This window comes from Lepidochelys kempii, chromosome 10 (genome assembly GCF_965140265.1).
Source record: "Lepidochelys kempii isolate rLepKem1 chromosome 10, rLepKem1.hap2, whole genome shotgun sequence".
Classification (NCBI taxonomy): Eukaryota; Metazoa; Chordata; order Testudines; family Cheloniidae; genus Lepidochelys; species Lepidochelys kempii.
In genome coordinates this window covers 84,323,953-84,340,643 of record NC_133265.1, presented here as the reverse complement: position 1 = coordinate 84,340,643, position 16,691 = coordinate 84,323,953, and the positions used below count along the sequence as shown (strand labels likewise).

At 65.1% G+C, this 16,691-nt stretch overlaps 2 protein-coding genes across 2 annotated transcripts; both read left to right on the top strand.

Annotated features, from left to right (window-relative positions):
- The first annotated feature begins 555 nt into the window (after positions 1-555).
- Positions 556-2,376, top strand: LOC140895203 (mesoderm posterior protein 1-like). Its single transcript, XM_073304660.1, has 2 exons — positions 556-1,383; positions 1,990-2,376. Exons 1-2 carry the CDS (start codon positions 556-558, stop codon positions 2,041-2,043), a joined length of 882 nt encoding a protein of 293 aa, XP_073160761.1. The 3' UTR covers positions 2,044-2,376.
- Positions 2,377-10,317: 7,941 nt separating this feature from the next.
- Positions 10,318-13,457, top strand: LOC140895202 (gonadotropin-releasing hormone II receptor-like). The gene is made up of 3 exons (XM_073304659.1): positions 10,318-10,851; positions 12,184-12,388; positions 12,994-13,457. The coding sequence occupies exons 1-3, from the start codon at positions 10,318-10,320 to the stop codon at positions 13,455-13,457; spliced, it is 1,203 nt and encodes a 400-aa protein (XP_073160760.1).
- Positions 13,458-16,691: the final 3,234 nt, after the last annotated feature.

Sequence of the window (16,691 nt, the reverse complement as noted above, 5' to 3'; positions counted from 1 at the left end):
ATCACTCAGGGCAGGGCCTGGCCAGGTTTGAGTAGTGTGGGATAATGGTTAGCACCTGGGCGTGCAGCCCGGACTCCTGGGTTCTTATCCTCTCTGTGTGGCTTTGGACCTCTGTCCCCCACCAAGTAACATGGCTGCTGGCACCGCCCCTAGGAACACATGCACACAGCCTCTGGGGCGCCCTCCCACATATGGCTTCATCCTGCCCTTGGCAGTGGGGTGCAAGCTACCCCCTCCGAGCTAGTGGGGGCCCAGCCCAGCCACACAGAGCCGCCCGTGCCCTCGCCAGCTGGGCATGGGGACCTGGGCAGGCTCTGTCGCAGGCCGGCAGCTGGGGCTCCGTGGGGTCCGTGACCTGTCACACAGCTCCACCCCAGCTGGGGTAAAATTCAACACCAGCCTGTTCAAAGGAGCTCTCTCCCCCAGCCCCCCAGCCCCCCAGGGCTTTGATGTGTTGATGGTCCCTGCGAAGGTGCCACTTCACACCTCCGGCCTCAGCATAAAGCCTGGGGCTGCTGCGCTCTCCCCACACGCAGCCTGAGAAGCCCTGACGCCATGGCCAGCAGTCCTGCCCAGCTCCTAGCCCGGGATCTCCAGCTGCTCCCGAGCCAGGCCCTGCTGCAGGAGTGGGGCAGGGTCCAGCCCAACACGGAGGGGTACAGCAGCTGCTCCCCAACGCCCTCCACAGACTCCAGCGGCCTCTCACCCCTCTACCCCCTCTGCCCAGCTCCCCAGGAGCCCCGCAGCAGCTGCCCTGCAGCCCTGAGCCTGGTGCTGACGCCAAGACGCAGGGCTGGCCTGCGCCCAGCCTACGGGAGCAGGAAGGGCAGCCGGGGCAGGGCAGGCGGCGGGCAGAGGCAGAGCGCCAGCGAGCGGGAGAAGCTGCGCATGAGGAACCTGTCCAAGGCTCTCCACACCCTGCGACGCTACCTGCCCCCCTCGGTGGCACCGGCTGGCCAGAGCCTGACCAAGATCGAGACCCTGCGCCTCACCATCCGCTACATCTCCCACCTGTCGGAGCTGCTGGGGCTCAGCGAGGAGACGCTGGCCCAGAGGAGAGAGGGCCCACGCCGGCGCTGCCAGCTGTGCCCCGAGGGGCTGGGTTGCTGCCAGGCCAGGACCCCTGGCCTCCAGGCAGCATCTCCAGCCCCGTGGGAGGGGTTCCCCCCGGCCGCAGCGTCCTGGCTGTCGCCCACCTGCTGCCCTGCCGCGGGGACGCCCGCCGAGCCGCACGGGGCGCTCGGCACAGACACGGCCGCTTGGCTTTCGCTCCCTTACTGCCCTGCCGCGGGGACGCCCGCCGAGCCGCACGGGGCGCGAACCCTGGATGCGGGGCCAATGCTGCTGCCAGCTGAGTTTGCAGGCGCGGGCCTGTCCTCCCAGGTATGTTCACGCTCCGCCCCCTCGTCAGCCTAGGCTGCGTCCTCGGTTTACCTGCCAGAGGACGTGTTCGGTTCCCCAGATCTGGGGAACCCGCCTTCCGCCTGGCCTGGCGCTGTGACTGCTGCAGTTGGCAGGGCTCTGCCTGAGTGGCGTCCTCTGGGAACCAGGCACTCCCCACATTCCCGGCCGCTTGCAGTGGCCCGTGGGCCGGGACTGAGCGGAGGGCAGCATGCCCTGCCCGGGGAAGCGGGGGACAGCGGGGAAGGGTTTTCCAGGGCGGGTGCTGAGGCATGGGGAGCTGGGAGTTACATGCTCAGGGCTGCTCAGCCGATCAGCACAGCAGAGCCTGTGGGGGCTTGACACAGACCACCCCGCTTCCCTGGCCCTTGTGGGAGTCAGCTTCGGCTGACAGGGCAGCGCGAATGGCTCAGTGCCCTCGCTCCAGGGTCTCGCTGGCCCTGCCCTGCTTGCAGCCTGTCTGTGCCCTCCAGGGGCAGTTTGTGGGTCCCGCTCAGAGGGCCCCCCTCTCCGTCCGGATCCCGGAGTCAGCGCCCGGGGGTCTGGCCAGGGCTGTGGCTCCACTGATCCCTGTGCTCCTCTCTGCAGGATCTCTCCAGCGAGCTCCTCTCCCTCCTGGAGGCCCTGCTTCCCCAGGACTGATCTCCACTGCCCGGCCAGGGGTAGAAGCCTGAGAAGCAGCCAGTGGCAGAGCAAGTCCTCATGAGCCCGGCTGTAGAGGGCCACACGCACGGGAGGAATGAGAGGGACGCTGTTGCTGTCGCTGGCTGACGGACTCTGCCCTGGATCGTGTGCCCCCTTCTGAGGACAATGCCGCTGTGCATGGCCGTGCAGGCGTGGGGCACGCTGGGCACATGCAGGTCTGGGGCACGCTGGGGACGTGCAGGTCTGGGGCACGCTGGGGACGTGCAGGCCTGGAGCATGCTGGAGACGTGCAGGCGTGGGGCACGCTGGGGACGTGCAGGCCTGGGGCACGCTGGGGATGTGCAGGCGTGGAGCATGCTGGAGATGTGCAGGCGTGGGGCACATGCAGGGGTGGGAGGGTATTTATTGAGTTATTTCCAGGCCAGGGGACAATAGCTGAAGAGATCTGAAAGCTGATGTGATGCTGTGAATGAATAAACCTGTGTCTGTGACCTCCTGCCTCTTGCTGCCATGGCGTCCGGGGGAGCTGGGGGAGGGAAGGGGGAACCATTATGGATCAACAGGCATCTCTGCTTCGGCCTCCTAGCTAGAACTGGACCTGCTGCTTGGGAGGAGGCTGCCCTGCTGTTAGGGCACTAGTCTGGGAGCCCGGACTCCTGGGTTCTATTCGTGGCTTGGCCACAGAGCTCACGCCCCAGCGGTGGGCTCCATGATAAGCCCGTGGGTGGGTAGACATCGATTTGGTGTGGGGGCTTGTTGGGCAGCTCCCTTTGCCCACCCTCTGGGCCTCTGTTTCCCTCGGTCCCACTTGGGGAGGATGCTACACAAGCCCTTTGCCTGCAGGAGGGATTCTCCTGAGCTGTACGGGGGGAGGACCCAGCGTTTCCTTCCTCCCTCACATCCCTGTGACCCCATGGGACCACCACCATGCTGGGGCACCCCCAGGGCAGGGAAGGAGACTCGAACCAGCCAGTATGTGAGGTCCCTTGCCTGGCGCCCACGAGGAGCCGCTGCCTTAAGGAGCCATGGAGGCCACTGCCCCGGTTGTGGGGGGGGGGGGGGGATGGGGGATGGGCCCCTGCTCTCCTCTGCCCTCTCCTGCATGCACAGGCCTGGGAGAGCGCTGCACAGCCCCCAGAATCCCAGCTCTGCAAGGGGCGTGAGGCACCCCTGTGCGGTGGCTGTCCTGCCTTCCCCAGGGCTGGGTGCAGGCTAGTGCTAAGTGCCCCCAACACATGGCCTGGCTACTGGGGCTCATTAAAGATCACTTGGGGCTTAGCCCTGGGGTGGGTGAGCTCAGCCCGTGTCCTGCCCCTGTTCCTGTGTGGCTCATTTCACTTGGCCTCACTAGAGTCCACTGAATGCAGGATGCTTCTGAGCTTCCTGTTCTAACATGCTGTGTCATTTTGCTGCTGCATCCCACCCCAGAGGTGGCTGCATTTCCACAGGGGGTGAGTGATCCCAGTGTACGGGCTGGCAAGCCCTTTGCAATAGACGGTGCGGTGTTAGTTACACATGGTATCAATGGCGACTCTGTGATTCTGTGCCCAATTATCTCACAGCTCTGTCCCCCTGTAGGAAACTGGGTGTCGCAGGCCCAGCTTGCGGGAGTGGGGGGAACGACACAACAGAGAGGATCAGGATTCAGCCCCGGATAACTAGATGGAGATCCCTGTCACAGAGTCCCCGGGCGATGCTCTGGAACTGCTCCCTACGAAGCCAGGCAGGACTCTGGGGAAGTCTCCTCTCTGGGAGCAGCCTGTCTGCAGGACACACAGCTCACCCGGCTTCCACCTTCCTGGGTCTGACCTCGGAGCATTCAGCCTCCTCTGCACCTCCGTGCGCTTCCCCCAGCGAGTCCGCCCAGGCGGGATCCTGGGGAAGCCAGAGGGTCCTGCCCCCCAACTCCACAGTCAGACGGGACCCTCAGCCAGCCAGTAAAACAGAAGGTTTATTAGACGACAGGAACATGGTCTAACACAGAGCTTGTAGCTGCAGAGAACAGGATCCCCTCAGCCGGGTCCATTTTGGGGGGCAGTGAGCCAGACAACCACGTCTGCCCTTCACTCCATGTCCCAGCCAGCCCCAAACTGAAACTCCCTCCAGTCCCTCCTCCTCTGGGCTTTGTGCCTTTCCCAGGCCAGGAGGTCACCTGATTCCTTTGTTCTCTGACCCTTTAGCTCTCACCTTGCAGGGGGGAAGGGCCCCAGTCATCAGTGGCCAGGAGACAGAGTGTCGCCATTTATGTACCCTGGCCCTTTGCTCTGCAACAGTTACACCCCCTTATCCCACCACCTAGAGACTTAAGAAATGCCTAGGGGAAACTGAGGCACCCCTACAGTATTCAGAGGAAACTAAGAACAGTCCCACTTTGTCACAGTCCCATGACACCTGGACCCTGGGCAGAGCGGGGTCCCAGCTCAGAGCACTCTCCAATGCCCTGGTAAGGAAGGCGGGGCTCTGCCCGGTCGTAGGGAGGCTGGGCTCAGCTGCTGGGGCTTTGGCACATGTGTAAATGCAGCCAGGTGCAGGGTGTGAAACCTCCCAGCCCAGGAGGCAGCAGCCTGTGGGGGCTTGTGGGTGGGAATTGGGGAAAGTGGTCACAGCTGTTCCCTGGGGAGTCCCCGCCCCCGTCAGGCAGTGTGGCAACGGGCCTAAGGGGCTGGGCGGGTCCTAGCCCAGGGCTCTCGGCAGAGCTGTGTGGCCGCATTTCCCACCCCAATGCCCAGGGCCAGGACCTGTTGCTCTCTCCTGAGAGCTGAGACTTTCCCCATGACTCCAGGCATGAGGGGCATTGCGGGAGTGGTGGTGAGCACTGTGCTCAGGAATGGGGCGCTGGGGATGTGGGGCAGAGTGGGGCCTGTGTCCACGGGGGCTGGGATCCCTGCCAGCGCTGGCTCCTGACCCTGGCTCTCAGCATGGGGCCCGCTGTGGGGCGGCTCCGCTCCTGGTGTGTGGGGCCTGTCCTGGGCAGCTGGGAGAGCCCATTACAGGGATGTTGCTAATTGGGATTGACAGGGAGATGCTAATAGACCAGAGGAGGCTCCATCTCCTCCCCCCTCCCCAGGCTCTGGGGCAGGAGCTGGGCAGCTAATGAGCCCCACTTAGTTGTGAACTGACTTGCTAATAACATTAATTCCTTCTGCCAGAGGGACACGGCCTTTGAGATGCAAAACACCCCTGTTGTGCCCAGGCCTATCTCAGCATGGGCCACGCTGCCCCCCCCCCCCAGTCCTGTGCTCCTCTGGGCACCATCGGTTCCCCCTTGGCCCCAGGTTAAATGGCCAGTAGCCCCGGGGTGCCAGCCTGCACCTCTCTCTGTGGCTGCAGTAGCCTGAGTCTTTGGGCACCCTCCATATGGGAACAGCCCTTCGCCACGGGCCGCTGGCCTGGAAGGGGCTGTGCAACGCACAGGGCCGCGGGCCATGGAGGTGGGGGTGGAATCTCACGGCGAGGTGGGGGCTCCAGGGCACTCAGCACCCCCAACAGATGGAGGGGCTGAGCCTCTGAGAGCCCCAGAACTGCACTCTGGAGCCAGCATGACGCTCGGTTTGTCTCAGAGGATCCTGGCTCTGCCCTGCTTGGTTCCCTGCTCTGCCACCTCAGGTCACCTGCGGAGACAAACAGCAGCCCCCTGTCTGGGCCTGTCTGGGCAAATCTCGGGACAGGGGCCACATGCTGCTCCGCTGAATGCGAGCGTGTGCGATCCCTGCACCCTGACGTGTCCAGGCAGTGCCATGATGCACGCGCAGAGCACATCCCCTGCCCGTGTGAGGTGAGCGTGTGACAGCACCATGCTCCCTGTGAGGTCGCACAGTCCATGGGGACTCAGCACCTCACTGTGTCCTGCGGAGACTCCTGCTGGCAGCTGGGCTGGGGGGTCGGGACCCACCGTGGGGTAGCTGGATTGTCCTTCCCCAGGCCTGTCCCGTGGTGCAGCCAGGCCAAGCGCATCAGCCACAGCAGCGGCTCAGACCTGGGTCCTGGTTGATTGAATCCAGTGTGACGAAGTGGAACTGTTCTTAATGTTTCCTCTGAATAGTGTGGGGGTGCCTCAGTTTCCCCTAGGCAGTTCTTAAGTATCTAGGGGGTGGGATAAGGGTGTATGATCATTGCAGAGCACTAGAGGGCAGGTGTGTGCAGGGGTCTGGACACAGAGAATGGCCGACACCCTGTTTCCTGGCCACTAATGGCCTGGGCCCTTCCCCCCTGCAAGGTGAGAGCTAAAGGGTTGGAGAACAAAGGAATCCAGTGGCCTCCTGGCCCGGGACAGGGACAAAGCCCAGAGGAGGAGGGGCTGGAGGGGGTTTTCAGTTTGGGGCTGGCTGGAGACCTGGAGTGAAGGGCAGACGTGGTTGTCTGGCTCACTGCCCCCCAAAATGGACCCAGCTGAGGGGTCCCGTTCTCTGCAGCTACAAGCTCTGTGTTAGACCATGTTCCTGTCGTCTAATAAACCTTCTGTGTTACTGGCTGGCTGAGAGTCCCGTCTGACTGCGGAGTTGCGGGGCAGGACCCTCTGGCTTCCCCAAGACCCCGGCTGGGCGGACTGGCTGTGAGAAGCGCACAGAGGGGCAGAGGATGCTGAATGCTCTGAGATCAGACCCAGGAAGGGGGAAGCTGTGTGAGCTGTGTGTCCTGCAGACAGGCTGCTCCCCGAGAGGAGACTCCCCCAGAGTCCTGCCTGGCTTCGTAGGGAGCAGTTCCAGAGCATCGCCTGGGGACGCCGTGACACCCGGGTCCAGACATCCGGCAGGCTGTCTGTGCTGGTGTCTGCCAGCTTTCCCCGGGGCTGGACATGTGCCCTGGCCGGCCACGGGGTGTCACTGGAGAGCTGTGTCTGAGGAGTGAGGCCCAGAGGCTGCAGGGCAGGTGCTTTGCCCGGGCCAGGCCTGCAGCACGGGGGCAGGCTGCTGCCAAGGGAGCACTGGGTGCAGAGTGGCCCCCTGCCCAGCACCGCTGCCTCCTATCAGGCAGGGACGTCCAGGCTTCCCAGGCTCAGGGGCGCCCCTTGCACCAGAGGGGAGTCGGAGGGCGCCGGTGGGCCCCGAGCCGATCTGTGAGTCTGGCAGCGATGGGGTGGATGTCCAGCCCCCCACCCTGCCAGCCTCTGGATGCCAAAGCATTGCTTTTGTGGGTCTAGCCCTGCACCACAGAGAGCTTAACAGACCAGCAACCACATCGGTTCAGTGGCTCCTGCTGAAAACGGCCAGGATGCGCTGTGGCCGCAGAGGTCATGCCAGGTCGCCAGGAGCTCCTGGGCTGCTCCACCCTAATGCCAGGTTGCACCAGCACCAGAGACAACCCTGGTGCTGCCGGCTGGGGAGACAGCCCAGCCAGAGGGGAATCCTGGGCACAGGGGAGACAGGCCTACAGCTCACCCCACAGCCCTAAGGACCTGGTGCACCCCAGCCAGGGTCCCCGGCTGTCCTGTCCACTTGGTCCCTGTGGGCAGGGTCTGTACCTGGCCCCTGGGCCCAACATCCCCAGACGTGGATCCAGCCCCTCATCTGCCCAGGGCTTTGGATGGAGGAGCTGCAGAGAGAGGCAAGCTGGGGTAGGGCTATTGTGCTTTGTGATGGGGCGCCAGACACCCCTCCACAGCGGAGACAGGCTGCTTGGCAGGGTTGTGTGCCCCATGCCTGCCCCACTGTCCAGCAAGGGAGGCTGTCCGGACAGACCACCGCACTCGCAGCAGCTCTTGGTGGGAGCACGTGTGTGAGAGCGTGGATGTGAGTGTGTGACCGGGCCTGTGATGCCGTGTTAGTGCACGTCTGACTGGGAGTGCGTGTGAATGAGTGTGTGTGTGTGGGTGTGACTGCATGTGACCCAGGGGTAGTGTGTGTGTGAGTGCGTGTGACCGTGTGTGTGGGTGCCACATGGGGGATGGGTGAGCAAAGCCTTTTAAACACAAGTTTATTCCATCAAGAAGCAACCTGAGCCGTCAAGGGCATCTCATCGACCAGCTGCGTCAGCGTCCAGCGAGTCCCGTGACGGGGGCAGGTGGCAGTGACAGCAGCTTCTCCCCCTCCCAGCCCTGGGACTGGTGGGACTGGAGCCCGAGTGGGGGCTGGCTGTCGGGGGGGCCCACCGGCTGGCTCACTGCCGCGGGGATGCAGTGCGACCCTAATGCCGAGGGAGGCTCCGGACACTGAGCAGGAACCAGCAGCACCAGCTCTGACCCACACAGAGCAGTGGGAGTTTGTGGCCGGAGGTGAGGAGGGGGGTGGGTGGCTTGGGGCCCTGCTCCTTGTCCTCTGCTGTCCCAGCTGGGAGGGATGCATGGGGCAGGGGAGGCTGGGCAGGCATCCCCTTGCCCAGGGGCCGGATGCGCCTGGGGGATGCGGATTGGTGCAGGCTGGGTGCGGGGGCTGCCCGGCCCCACAACCGCCTCAGCAGGTGTCTGGGTGGGACCGGCGGAGGGAGCATCTCCCACTGGTAGCGACAGCGTGGATCCTGTCAGGACGTCCACTCCCCGGGCATGATGGAGGGACGTCCCCTCCCTGGGTATTGCTGTGGACACGGCATGCACCTGTGTCCCAGAGAGTGTGGCACATGGCAAGGACGCTGACCTGGCATTAGAAAAGGTTCAGAAAAGGGCAACTAAAATGATTAAGGGTTTGGAACGGGTCCCATATGAGGAGAGATTAAAGAGGCTAGGACTTTTCAGCTTGGAAAAGAGGAGACTAAGAGGGGATGTGATAGAGGTCTATCAAATCATGAGTGGTGTGAAGAAAGTGAATAAGGAAAAGTTATTTACTTGTTCCCATAATATAAGAACTAGGGGCCACCAAATGAAATTAATGGGCAGCAGGCTTAAAACAAACAAAAGGAAGTTCTTCATTCAGCACAGAGTCAACCTGTGGAACTCCTTGCCTGAGGAGGTTGTGAAGGCTAGGACTATAACAGGGTTTAAAAGAGAACTGGATACATCCATGGAGGTTAAGTCCACTAATGGCTATTAGCCAGGATGGGTGAGGAATGGTGTCCCTAGCCTCTGTTTGCCAGAGGGCGGAGATGGATGGCAGGAGAGAGATCACTAGGTCCTTACCTGTTAGGTTCCCTCCCTCTGGGGCCCCTGGCGCTGGCCACTGTCGGCAGACAGGACACTGGGCTGGAGGGACCTTTGGCCGGACCCAGTCTGGCCGTTCTCATGTTCTTATGGCTCACAGACCCCTGGGACCACTCCGTGCCCGTTGCCAGCCTGGGGGTGGGGGAGGACTGGGAGCTCCCTGTGGGGGGAGGGGGCACCTGCCTTGCTCAGCACAGGCTGATTGCTGGTGACTCCACTACCCCCCCGGGCCAGCCTGGGCCCACTACTGAGAGCGGCCCTGGAGCAGAGACCGAATGGGGCGTTCCCTCTTTAAGGGAGCTGCTGGGGCCAGGGATGCTGTGGGAGCAGCTCTCTGGCCAAGGCAGGCCGGGGAGGTGAGGTGGGCTGTGTTCTGGAGGGTGGGACAGCTCCCGGCCCTCCCCTCGCTGGTGCCAGCTCCACCCTCCCCACTCCGATCGTTAGCTGGAGCCCATCACTGCGGCGTCTGGGCCGCACAGAACGGCAGGACCAGGGAAGTCGGTGAGAGTGGGGAGGGAGGAGAAGCTGTTCCTGGCCTTCCTCGGGGCCTGGTGGATCTTCAGGGAGAGCTTGCCTGCCAGCGTGTCCCCCCGGCTGAGCTCCCAGCCCCCTCCAGGTTCCACTCCCCAGCCGGGGCTCTCTGGAGGCTGCCAGGAAGTGCCCCCGGCTGGCGCTGGGTGCCAGCCACTCATAGGTCATTCAGGAGGCTGCTCCGAGAGGAGAAGCAGAGACACAAATAGCTGGCGGGGGCAGCACGGAGCCGGGCCAGGCCCACTGCCAGGCTGGGGCTGTTGGCTCCTGCCCTTGGCTGGGAGGCTGGTGTCCTATGGGGGAGCTGTCCAAGTGAGGGGTGTGGTGGGAGCCCCTGGGCCTGCAGCTCCCCCCATGCGGAGCTCAGCTGCCCCCTGGCCCAGGCCGACTGCACTGGTACGAGCGGGACCCCTTCATCCAGCTGCGCCAGGCTTCCCCGCCCTGCCGTGCCCAGGCCCTGCCAGGCTGTCTTGGCCCGGGGCTCAGCCCCATAAGGAGGTGCCCTGTGCAGTGCCAAGGATGCTGCCTGGAACCTGTGCCCATGGGCTGGGGGCTCTGCGTGGTGGGGAGTTGCCTCGGGGGTCACACTCCCCGGGAGTGGGTGCTGACGCTGTCTGTCTGTCTGTCTGTCCCAGCAGGGGGAAGCAGGCTGTGCCCCCCGTGTCTCTGTGATGAACGCCAGCCAGGGAGTGGGCCTGGGGCCCTCCAGCAGCCCCCCGCCCTCCGAGGGCAGCTGCGAGGGGGGCCCCTGGCCCAACAGGAGCGAGGGGGCTCTGCAGCTGCCCACCTTCTCCCCCGCCGCCAAGGCCCGCGTCATCCTCACCTTCGGGCTCCTCACCCTCTCGGCCGCTGGCAACCTGGCGGTGCTGTGGGCGGGCGCGGGCGGGCGGCGCGGGAAGCTCTCGCACGTCCGCCTGCTCCTGCTGCACCTGGCGGCGGCCGACCTGCTGCTCACCTGCGTGGTGATGCCGCTGGACGCCGTCTGGAACCTCACGGTGCAGTGGCGGGCGGGGGACCTGGCCTGCCGCCTCCTCATGTACCTCAAGCTGCTGGCCATGCACGCCTCGGCCTTCGTCACCGTGGTGATCAGCCTGGACCGCCAGGCCGCCATCCTGCGCCCGCTGGCCGCCGCCCAGGCCCGCAGGAGGAACCGCCGCATGCTGTATGCCGCCTGGCTGCTGAGTGCTGGGCTCTCCGTGCCGCAGGTACCGCCGGGCCTCCCCGCCCGCCGGGCCTCCCCGCCCGCCGGGCGCCCACCGGGCCTCCCACCCCCCGGATACCCGCCGGGCCTCCCACCCCCCGGATACCCGCCGGGCCTCCCACCCCCCGGATACCCGCCGGGCCTCCCCGCCCGCCGGGCCTCCCCGCCCGGCCTCCCCGCCCCCCGGGCCTCCCACGCCCCAGGTACCCGCCAGTCCTCCCACCCTGGGCACCCCCGGGCCCCACCCCCTGGATACCTGCCGGTCCTCCCACCCCACGGTCCTCCTCACCCGCTGGTCCTCACCCTGCGGATACCCCCTGCCCCTTCCCACCCCACAGATACTCGCCGGTCCCCGCCCCAGAGATACCCACTACCCCCTCACACTGTGGGTACACGCTGGTCCCCCACACCCACAGATAGCTGTTGCCCCCTTGCACTCCGGGTACCTGCCCCCTGCCCCTTCCCACCCCATAGATACTCACCAGTCCCTACCCCACTGATACCCACTGCCCCCTCACACCTCAGGTACACACCCCCTGTCCCTTCCTACCTCAAGTACCTGCCGGTCCCCACCCGCACATGCCTGCTGCCCCCTCCCACCCCAGGTACCCCATCCTCTTCTCCCACCGCAGATACCGCCCCGTTCTCCCCTTCCCCAGGTATCCATCCCATAGCCCCTGCTGTCCTAGCCCTGGGCTCCCACCCCAGTTCTGCCGAAGCCCCTCGTTACCCTCCTGCAGTCCCCTGAGCGGAGCAGAGTCTGCTGGGCCAGTTAGCAATGGGTGGGGATCTTGTGCCGTTAGCTGTGCGCAGAACGGGGGCCGCTGAGCTCTCCCAAACTCATCTCACATGGGAGGGCTCCTCGCACTGCACTGCTCCTCTCCCAGCAGGCTGAAAGGGGCCCCCAGGAGCCTGCCAGGGCTGTGAGTCAGGCTGCAGCAGTGTGAGCTGGGGGGTGGAGGGTGTGGGGGGAAGGGGTGGTATGCGGGGAGCTCTCTGGGGGCTCCCTCAAATGGCAAAGCCCAGCTAGTGCGGCACCCCCCTGTGTGGTATTCCCTGCAGTCGTCTCTCCGGAGCTGGGCTCAGATGGGCACGGCGGACGCCCCCATCTCCCTGCGGCTCAGCTCACACCACAGGACATGGGAGTGCTGGAATTGTCCCCTGATGTCCAGGTCCCCAGCAAGCTAGCTTGGCCCACAAACGTCTGTGGTTCCAAGCCCTGGCCCTCACCCGGGTGTTGGAGGGGTTGGGAGGGGCTGGCAAAGCCCTCTCCGTGTCTGGCTCTTGGCCCACGCCAGGGTCGACTCTCCTCTCTTTCGCTCTGTTTTGCTTCCAGCTGTTCCTGTTCCACACAGTCACCATCCGCTCCCCGCAGAACTTCACCCAGTGCACGACACAGGGCAGCTTCCCCCAGCGCTGGCATGAGACGGCCTACAACATGCTGGGCTTTGCCTGCCTCTTCCTCCTGCCGCTGCTCATCATGGTCTGCTGCTACGCCCGCATCCTGCTGGAGATCTCCCGGCGCATGGGCACCAGCCTCTGTGAGTGGGCTGGGGCTGGGAGGTGGGCCTGGGGACGCACGGGGCTGGGGTGGGGCTGTGGGGGCTGGGGAGAACCTGGTGATGGGGTGGGGCCATGAGGGGTCGGTGCATTGCAGGAGAAGACGGACTCCTTGGGCTGATACTCAGAGGGGCAGGGCAAGCCAGGCATCTCCTTCTGCCCTTGGGCTTCCCACGCTCCCAGATACAGATGGGGCTGGGGAGACGCTGGTGGGGCTGGGGTGGGCCTTGAGGCGGCTCTGGCTCATGCTGAGGGTTGGACCGGTCCTGAGTTCCAGAATCAGGCCCAAGGTCCCTGCCCCGAGGCTCGTCCGTGGGGCCAGGTTACCCAGAGAGCTGGCTGCCCCTGTGTGGAGTGCTGCAGCCAGCCTGGCCCTGGGGCTCACATCTGGGCCCTCACCCTTCGGATGGCCGCTCCTCTCCGGAGACGCCACCGACTAGCAGCGAAGCCCATGGACCTGGCACGCTGAGCGGCGTGGGGCCGCGGGAGGCAGCCTGGGCCCTGGGGTGCGCTAGCGCCCCCATGGCTAGCGTGGTGTGGGGGTGGCTGCCCCCTGCCCTGACAGCCCTGTTCCCTGTCGCGCTAGTCTCCTCCAAGGAGGTGCCCCTGCGCCGCTCCACCAACAACATCCCGCGGGCACGGCTGCGCGTGCTGAAACTGAGCGTGGTCATCGTCAGCTCCTTCATCGCCTGCTGGACACCCTACTACCTGCTGGGCCTCTGGCACTGGTTCTGCCCCCGTGCCATGGCGGAGACGGTCTCGCAGTCCCTCACCCACCTCCTCTTCATCTTCGGCCTCCTCAACCCCTGCCTGGACCCCCTCACCTACGGCCTCTTCACCATCCCCTTCCGCAGGGGGCCGGGGCACTGCTGCCGGGGGGGGCACAGAGCAGGGCCTGAGCCCTGTTCCCCGGCAACTGGATCCTCCCGCTGCTCCGCCACCTCCTCGCATGCCAAGCGGGGCGCCATGGCCACCCGGGCACACGAGACGCCCGGGGCCCAGAGCCACCTGGGCAATGGGACCGGCAGCGTCGACAGCAGCTGCCCGTGAGGCCAGGGCCTGGATGGGCCGGGCTAGTGGGCTCTGCCCTTGTGCCCAGCTCAGCCTGGGGCCATGAGGGGTCGGTGCATTGCAGGAGAAAACGGACCCCTTGGGCTGATACTCAGAGGGGAAGGGCAAGCCAGGCATCTCCTTCTGCCCTTGGGCTTCCCACGCTCCCAACACCCCACCGAACATCATGAATGGTGGAGCCCAAATCCACGCGGCTGGGGGAGGAGCATGGGGGGCACTGGGAGGGCAGGGGCAGGCGGTGACAGCAGCCGGGCCCTCTCCAGGGTCTCTCGCTCCCTAGGATGGGGGATAGGGAGCGAGGCTGGACACAATCAGCAGTGTGGGCCAGGAGCCCTGCAGGCTAGGAGGAGGCCATGTGGGAAGTCTCCCTTCTGAGGTTATTTGGGGCTGACGGTGCTGGCTCCGCTGGGCCCCTGGAGTGGGTGGGCTGCCCTGCTCCCTGGCCTGGCTGCGCCCTGGTTCCCGGCTGGGCCGGTCTCTCTGCTCTGGCCCCGGGGGTGCTGGCTGCACACAAGTGGGGCCGTGCAGGGCACCAGGGAGGGTGAATCACGGAGCGCGTGGCAGGAGTGAGGCTCCCACCGGAATTCACCAGCCAACCGGCAGCGTTAGTGTCAGGTGCAGGGTGTGGGGCAGAGAGCCAGCCCCACTCCTGCCAAGCCAGTCTCAGTGTGCAGAGGGGGCAGGACAGGGCGCATGTGGGCATGTGCCCCAGATGGCAGAAGCTTCTGTGGTGGAAAGTCCCATGTTGTCCTCCCAGCTGCCCCCTCCTTTTGTGTCTCTGCTCCAACCCAGGAGCATCAGCTGGCCCCATCCCCACTGCTTTGGTGCAGCATCCCCAGCTTTGCCAACTCCCCTCAATCCTGACCCGCAGCCCCCCACTATCCCAGCCGTGAGCTCCCCTCCACAGCTCTGCGGTGCCCCTCAATCCTGACCCGCAGCCCCTGCTACCCCACCCCTGGGCACCCCCACTCCGCTGTCAGCGCCCCTCAATCCATCCCGCAGCCCCCCGCTACCCCTCCCCTGGGCACCCCCACACCTCTGCCGGCGCCCCTCAATCCATCCCGCAGCCCCCCGCTACCCCACCCCTGGGCACCCCCACACCTCTGCCGGCGCCCCTCAATCCATCCCACAGCTCCCCACTACCCCAACCCTGGGCACCCCCACACCTCTGCCGGCGCCCCTCAATCCATCCTGCAGCCCCCCGCTATCCCAACCCCGGGCTCCCCCACACCTCTGCCGGTGCCCCTCAATCTATCCCGCAGCCCCCCGCTACCCCAACCCTGGGCACCCCCACAGCTCTGCCAGCGCCCCTCAATCAGAGGGGATGCATGGGGGGCATGCAAGGTCATGTGCCCCCCAGATTTGCTGCTTGGCTTGTACTGAGCATGCTCACACAGACTGAGTGGTGGGTTGCCCTCACTCTGCCCCCCCCCCACTACCGGCAGGCATGGGTCGTCTCTGCCAATCCTGACTCACAGCCCCCACTTTATCCCAGACCTGGGCTGCCTCCCACAGCTCTGCGGTGCCCCTCAGTCCTGACCCGCAGCCCTCCTGTAATTCCAGAGCTGGAGAGTTCGATTCCTTCCTCTCCCAAACTTCTTTGAAAGGTGGATTTGGCTCCTCTTATGCCATAAATATTCATAATGGGAGTTTTGACTGACAATTGCCCTGCCTTAAAAGAAAGTGGGGCTTAGGGGCTGGGGTCGTACCTCCCCACTAGGGTTGCCAGGCATCTAGTTTTGTCCAGAATGCTTGGTCAAAAAGGGACCCTGGGTGGAGCTGACCGGGCTGTTAAAAGTCCGGTTGGTGGCACAGCGGGGCTCCTGGAAGCAGTGGTATGTCCCCTCTCCAGCTCTTGCGTATTGGGGCAGCCAGGGGCCTCTGCACACTGTCTCTGCCCCAAGTGCCAACTCTGCAGCTCCCACTGGCCTGGAAGTCCGGCCCATGGGTGTCGTGGCGGCAGCACCTGTGGACTGGCCACGTAGGAGCCGGAGGAGGGACATGCTGCCGCGTCTGGGAGCTGCCTGAGGTAAGCGCTGCCTGGAGCCCCCTCCTGCACCCCAAATCACTTATCCCTGGTCCCACACCAGAGCCCGCTCCCCCCAGCCGCAGCCCCCTCTGCACCTGAACCCAGCATTTCTGGCCCCACGTGGGAACATGCACTCCCAGCCCCTCCCACACCCCAACCCCCCGCCTCAGCCTGGAGCTCCCTCCCATACTCCGAACCTCTCGGCTTCCCCCCCCCCAGCCCGGAGCCCCCTCCTGCATCCCAAACCCCACCCCAGAGCCCACCCCCCCAGCCCCCTGAGCCAGCCCTGTGAAAATGAGCAAGCCAGTGAGAATGGGGAGAGTGAGTGACAGAGGGAGGAGGGGATGGAGTGAGTGGGGGCGGGGCCTCAGAGAAGGGGTGGGGCCTTGGAGAAGGGGCGGGGCAAGGGTGTAGAAAGTGGGCAAACCTGTCCCCGGGCAGGCTCTTTGTGTACGATACCAGGTGTGTCTCGTGGTCCTGGCCTGCGTGCTGTGGTCGCCCCTGGGCCTGCGCCCACGGTGCCTGGGTCTGGCTCAGCTGTGGTTGGGGCAGCCAGGCGTCTCCCGGCCAGGCTGAGCTGCAGCCCACGAGGCTCCTGAGGAGTGAAGGCAGCACATGGTGCGCTGTGCAGTGTTCCCTGGTCCCTGGGTGGAGCAGGGCTGCTGGACTCCTATCACGTGCTGCCCCACTGGTCTGCTCCCTCCCCCTCGCACTCGGCATATGCCCCGGGACCCTGCGCTCTGCAGAGGGGCTATGACCGCTCTGGAAGAGAGGGCAAGGGCCCCTCGCTCCCGTTCCCAATGCAGCCATGTGTGGCACGGCCCTGAGCTCGGCCAGGAGCCTGCGCCTCCCCACGGCTCTGTTGCGGGGCCTAACCCGCCTGTCCCTGGGGGCCCACGGGCTGCATCCCAGAGAGCAGATCAGAGCCGCTCTCCTCCCTAGCGCAGGGGTGGGCCATGGAGATCGCTCAATGACGGGGGGACCCTCTGCTCAGCACCTCGGAGATCAGGCCCACAGAGCTGGGCAGGAAGGGGCAGGCCTGACGCCAACAGAGGCAAAGGAACATGCTGCCCCTGTAGATCCAGATGAACTTGCCTGGAGGGCAGTTGGCCAGGGCTCCTTCCTGCCATCTGCGCTCCCTGCCCCACCAGCGGAGATGCCTTGGCAGCAGCCTCTGGGCATGC

Excerpts from the sequence above, each read along its gene's own strand:
- LOC140895202 (XM_073304659.1), top strand. The coding sequence starts at position 10,318 with ATGAACGCCAGCCAGGGAGTGGGCCTGGGGCCCTCCAGCAGCCCCCCG. Across the intron at positions 10,852-12,183 it reads CTGGGCTCTCCGTGCCGCAG|CTGTTCCTGTTCCACACAGT; the intron begins GTACCGCCGGGC and ends TTTTGCTTCCAG. Across the intron at positions 12,389-12,993 it reads GCGCATGGGCACCAGCCTCT|TCTCCTCCAAGGAGGTGCCC; the intron begins GTGAGTGGGCTG and ends CTGTCGCGCTAG.
- LOC140895203 (XM_073304660.1), top strand. The coding sequence starts at position 556 with ATGGCCAGCAGTCCTGCCCAGCTCCTAGCCCGGGATCTCCAGCTGCTC. Across the intron at positions 1,384-1,989 it reads GCGCGGGCCTGTCCTCCCAG|GATCTCTCCAGCGAGCTCCT; the intron begins GTATGTTCACGC and ends TCCTCTCTGCAG.